General features: G+C 51.1%; 1 protein-coding gene across 2 annotated transcripts in view; it reads right to left on the bottom strand.

The window, feature by feature from the left end:
• The window catches only part of MED13L (mediator complex subunit 13 like), a 281,427-nt gene extending 279,804 nt beyond the window's left edge, over positions 1-1,623 (bottom strand). For both annotated transcript variants that reach the window (XM_018061210.1, XM_018061209.1), the window contains exon 1: positions 1,446-1,623. In XM_018061210.1, the coding sequence (XP_017916699.1) occupies positions 1,446-1,517 (72 nt within the window). In that variant the 5' untranslated portion in view covers positions 1,518-1,623. The remainder of the gene's footprint in view (positions 1-1,445) is intronic.

A 6,000-nucleotide genomic window follows, 5' to 3' on the forward strand; every position in this document is an offset into this window, starting at 1 on the left:
AAAGCATCTATGCTACCCATAATTAAATGTAACTAATTACAATTTGAACACTAAATTATGTATCCAGTGTAAACAAAGATTAAGAGGAAATAAAGCTCTATGTACAGCAGAGGTTACGGAAAACAATTTCCAAAATGCATGTTCTCTAAAGGCAGTCCCCCAAAAAGGGTACACCACTTAAACAAAGTTGGGTTTTTTTAAAGCCTAAATTAAACAAACCGTTCAGCCAATTTTCCAATTATATTCCACGCTTGAAACATAATTGCCTTACATCTGTTTACAAATCTTTGCTCAATATTTAAACAAATTCGTAGTCTCCCGGGCACATAGCTATACATACAGTTACTCATGCACAAAGCACATATTTAAAGACCACGCACTGCAATTATTAGTCTAAACGCCAGGTTTAACAACGTGAATGTTTTCAGAGCTAGGTAATACGACCCAATAAAAAAAAGCAAAGATGGCATTTACCACCAAATGTCACTGCCACCGCCAGGAAAGAGTTTCTGGAACCCTATACATTTTTAATTTCGATGAATCTAGACGCCGTCGTCGGATGCCAGGCTTCCAGGAGAACAATTGACACCCTAACTGCTTCAAGATTAAGGCAGGCGATTCAAATCCGAAGGAAAAGTTGTCAATTATCAGAGAGAGAGCGCGAGAGAGGCGAAGGCAGATAAAAGCGATGTTATCAAACCGCCCAGCTTGTTGCTTTGTGTGTGTGTGTGTGTGTGTGGATTCGTTGTGAGCAGAGAGAAAACAGTTTTTAAAAGACACAGGAGGAGAGAAAGAAAAAAAAGCTTTCTCCACCTTCCGTCGGCTCGGTGCAATGGCTTTAAGGCTCTCCAGCGTAGTAAGCCCCGAGAGGCAGGCGGCTGTCGATGTTTACAATCGCCGGAGCTTCGGGTGCAAGAGTCCTTTACTGACACAATCGCATTCAATCAACTGTTTTCGGGCGAAATTGCAGGTGTCATTATGGAATTTTTTAAAAAATTCAAAAGGCGGGCGGGCGGGCGGGCAGCCGATCCGACACAAGGGGGAAAAAAAGCTGCTTATCGCAGGCGCGGGCAACACAAGGCAAAAGCCTTCCACATTTAAGGGGGGAAAAGAGGGGGAAAGGGAGGGGAAGGGGAGTGCGACTGCAACAGAGGGTGGGCGTTCGAAGTGCGACCCAGAATCCGCAGCTTTGAGACTTCCACATGCAAATTCCACGCCGAGCGCCGCGCTCACAAATGATTTTTAAAGAGCCAAATAAACACTGGATGGGATCCAAGGCGAAGGAGAGACGATCCAAAAGGGGGAGAATCGGCAAGAGGCGAACGGCGGGGAGAGGCGAGGGAGGGGCGAAGTCCCGGCGGCGGGAGGAGAAAGTTGGTCGGTGGCGGAGGTCGACCCCCCCCCACCCCACGGCACAGCCCCCTCCCCGCAGCCCGGCTACTCACCAGCGAGAAGAGGTTGGAGTGACAATCCTCCAGGCTCGCCCCGTTCGCCACCCAGTTCGCTGCCGCAGTCATGATCCTCCGCGAGCCCGGCCGCCAGAGCGGGGCATGTCGGAGCGAGGCGTCCGAGGCGAGGCCGGGCCGGGCGGCGGCGCCTCGCCGGGGAGCGTGGGGCGGCCCGGCCGCCGCCGCCGCCGGGGGAGGGCGCGAGGGCCGGCGGGCGGGCGAGAGGCGCCGCGGCGACGCCGCGCCGGGGGCGGCGGGCCCGGGCCGGCGGGGGGGTGCGCGGCGGCCGCGCGGCTCCTTCCTGCTCGGGCGGCGGCGGCGGCTGCTCCCGCGGCGGCGGGGGGCGCTGTCCGCGCGGCCCGGCGCCCTCCCCGCCTCTCAGGGCCGCCGCTGCCTCCCGGGCCGGCGCTGCGGGCCGGCCGCCGCCTCCGCCTTCCCTGTTCCTCAGCCGCCGCCGCCGCCGCCGCCGCCGCCGCCTTGTTTATCTCCAGCCACCGACTCCCCCTCAGCCCCCGCCGGCGCGTGAGGGGAGGCGAGCCCTAGAGTCGCCGCCGCCGCTTCGGAGCCGCCGCCGCCGCGGAGCGCGAACTCGCGAAGGGGGGGGTGCGGACGAAGCCAGCGGGCGACCCCGGCAGCCGAGCGACGTCCCCTCCTTCCTCTTCCTCCCCCACCCCCCCCTCCTCCCCAGTCAGCCTCGCTTCTCCTCCCTCCCTGGGCTCGCTCACTCTGACAGCAATGGCGGCCGCCGACCGCGGCTCGGCCCGCCATTGGCTGGCGCCTTGTCACGTGACGGGCGCCGGCCGCACGGGGGGGAACTGGAGGAGGCGGGGGAGGGGCCGGAGCGGCGGCCGCGACTGTTCGCTGGCGGCGCTGCTGAGCCGAGTGCGGCTGGATTCTCCGGCGGAGAGAGGGAGGGAGACGGAGACAGAGGGAGAGAAAGAAGTGCGGGCGGCGCGGCTCCGAGGCGGGCGGGCGGGCAGTCAGCCGCTGAGCCGGCCGCCCCGCGCCCCGCCCCCTCGGGTGCACGAATCTTTGCTGGGCGCGACCGCGAGCCCCGGGAACGCCGGTGGCCGTGGTTGTGGAGGGCTCGGGGCCCCTTGCCTGTGCCCTCGATCGCCCCGGCCGGCTGGGTGGCAGAGGCCCGCCATGGGCCAGACAGCAGATCCAAGTGCTTCGGGGTGTCTCCTCGAGGTCTCACTCCGTGGTCCGCGTTTTGCAGATGAGAAAACTGAAGCACAAAGAGATTAAGACACTTACCCGAGGTCGCTCACCTAGGAAGAGGAGGGGGTGGGATTCGAACCCTTGCGCTCAGGCACACAGCGAAGCGGAGCTCTTGCATCAAGATTTTAAAGCCTAAGCCAGGAAGTGCTTACTGTGTACCACGCACTATGCTCTGAATCCAGAAATGCCTTTTTAAGCCCTTACTCGTAGGCGCTGTGCGCATGCATGCATGCGTTGCAGAAATGCTTTCTGACCTCTTGCTTTGTGCCAGGATATAAATATATGTATTTTTTAAACTACCAGACAATACTGGGCTGGATTTGGAGCAGACCTTCCCGCCTGGCTCCATTCAGTCAATGACCAACATTTCCCAAGCATAACAGTGTGGGAGTCCAGAGAAATGCCAGTATGAGGAGGCTCTCTGTCAGACCTCAGAGCTCATGCTCCCCTCGAAGGTGGGAAGGAGATAACTTCTTCATTAACAAGCCCGCAAACGTGGAAAAGCCAGGTGGATTGGATTAAAACACGGGCGAATAGAAAACAAGAAAGAAGCAATGTAATAAAAGGAGAACAGTATTAGATATATGAATTGAGCTTTGGAATTACCACAAATTACTGCTAAAGCAAAACTCAGGAGCAGCATGTTATAATATGTATTATGATTGACACTATGTTACAACGAATGTACCTACATTATTTCACATAGTCCTCAGAACAACCACATTAAGATACTGTTATTATCCTTAGACTGTAAGTCAAAGCTCAGAAGTGCAGTGACATCTCCAAGCTCTCCGGTTAGTGAGCGGCTCAAGCCCAGGTGTATCTGGCTTCAGAGCCCAAGCCTGAGTCCAGAAGGTTCTGTTAACAAGTGCCTATAGATGACTCTGGCACCCATGGTTGTATTACCTTGACCACCACGGTTTAACTCTCTGAGCCTCATTTCCCAGTCTATCAGAAAGAGGTCCCAGTTGCTGACCCACTGACTTCAGACCAATTTCATGCATTTCTATTAAGACGTATTGATGAAAATGTTTGGGGGGAAAAGAGCACTTTATCAACATGCATGATGTTACTTGGGTCTGAGCAGTCAGAGTGATGGTCTATCATATCCAGGTGTGTTTCTATCCCAGGAGGCTTTCATCTCACATAACTGGTCAACAAATTCTCATTCTTCAGTTTGTTTTTAAGTCTCTCAAAGCAACCTAATCAAAAAATTATAAAAGGACATGGACAGTTTACAGAGTAGGAAAGACATATTGCTCTTAAATATATAAAAAGATGTTCAGCCTCACTTGTTGCAATGGACAGCATGTTTGTGTTTCCCTAAAATTAATCTGCTGAAATTTTCATTCCCAGTGTGATGGTATGTGGAGATAGAGCTTTTGGCAGGTAATTAGGTCACAAGGGTGTAGCCCTCATGATTGCAGTAGTGCCCTTGTAAGAAGAGACAGGAAAGACTTCCAGCCTCCAAACTCTCTCCCTCCCTCCTTCTTTCTCTTTCTCTCCCTGCCTACTTCGCCCTCCCCCACCTCAACTGGCTCTGCCCTGTGAAGACAAAACCAAGAAAAGCATTCTTACCAGGAACCAAATTGGCTAGCACCTTGATCTTAGACTTAACAACCTCCAGAACTGCAACAAATAAATTTCTCTTGTTTAAGCAAGTCAATCTATGGTAATTTGTTGGAGCGGCCCAACAAGCGGACTGAGACACTCATCATAAGAAAAACAGAAATTAAAGCTATAATAAGTATTGACAATATTTTAAAAGCTTAGGCAATTGTGAAGGGAAGCAGAACTCGTACACGCTGTCAGTGGGAATATAAATTAGCACTGCAGCTTTGGGTGTCAATTTGGAAAAGAGCAAAATTTATAATGCACCTTCCGTTTGACCTAGCAATTCTACACAGATGTGTAAAGACCTATAGAGCAAGGATGTGAACTAAAGCCTCTTTGTAGAAAGCAACTTCCATGTCCATCATTTGGGGAGTAGTGAACAGTATAATTTAATTCCATGCAGCCGTTAAAAATAATGAGTTAGCACTATGTATACTGATACAGAATAATCTCAAAAAGAGATTATTAATTGAGATATCCCTGGAAGGTTGCATCAGAGACAATGGTAATATCAGTTCTCTCTGGGGATAGAGAGAGTAGGGAGAGAAATCACTTTTCACTGTTTTGCATTTTTTTAGCCAAATGTGTATATTACCTATTCAATATAGTAAGTTTTAAACAACACAAATCAATAAATAAAATTGAAATAAAAAATAAGCAGAAAGTAAATAAAGCAAATTGGGAGAGGAAAAAAAAGAAAACCTCATCTAGGGAGATCTCTTCGGCTGTCAAGCGAAAGCCCCAGAGTGGAAAAGAAAAGGCCAGAAGTTCAGTGTGCAATTGCCCCGGCAACATGAGTAACAGAATGAGGACCCAAGAGAACTGGGTTCTAGTCTCAAGTGGGCCCCTGAGCAACCCTGTTATCTTAGACAAGCCACCCGACCTCTCTGGGCGTTTCCTCCTGTGCGAAAAGGCAGCCCAGGTGATCCTCCATGCTAAGTCATTTCTAGCAATGAAACCCTTTGACTCGGCACTGTGGAGATGACTGATAAATATCTGCAGAGCCCTTAATAGAGAAAACAATGGGAGTTGATGGAGAGCCTCAGGAGATAAAATCAAAACAAAACAAAGCCATTCTGGCAACTAGGCAGCAGCAAGACACCAGGCACTTCTGAGTCCAGTTCCCCATGTGGGGGGCTCATTAGAAGCATCCTCATTCATGACGTTCATGAGTTTCCCTCTTTGTGAAAATGCCTAACTGCCCAGGCAGGAAATGGATGGGCCCCTCTGCACAAGTCTCAGGTCCTATTCTAAGAATGACAGGTTAGTTCCCTTTCATGGTTACCAAATGTCATGGCAGAGAGAAAATGGAAGCAAAAACCTGACCGGAGGAGGAACCACCCTGTTAGAAAGACCACAGGAAGCCGCCACAGCTGCAGGGTGGGAGTATTTTGTAGGAGTTAAGAAGAGAGCTTCAGAGTAAGAGGCACCTGGGCTGCAATCTCTGCTCTGCCATGTGCTAGCTGCGCAGCCTTAAGCAGGTCACTTAACCCCTGTTCCAGTGAACTGACCTCCCAGAGCGACAGCCCGGAGAAAGATCTTAGCACAGTGATCAATAAATCACAACAATCACAAGTCACTTGTCTATCCTTGTACAACCGAATGTGGCATCCAGTCACATCACTTGGAGGTTTTTTTTCCCCTTAACCTTTAGTTTCATTGGATGTAGTTTATCGTAAATAACAAAAGTAACAAAATGCTAGCTGTAACAGGTTAA

Source organism: Capra hircus, chromosome 17 (assembly GCF_001704415.2).
Source record: "Capra hircus breed San Clemente chromosome 17, ASM170441v1, whole genome shotgun sequence".
NCBI lineage: Eukaryota > Metazoa > Chordata > Mammalia > Artiodactyla > Bovidae > Capra > Capra hircus.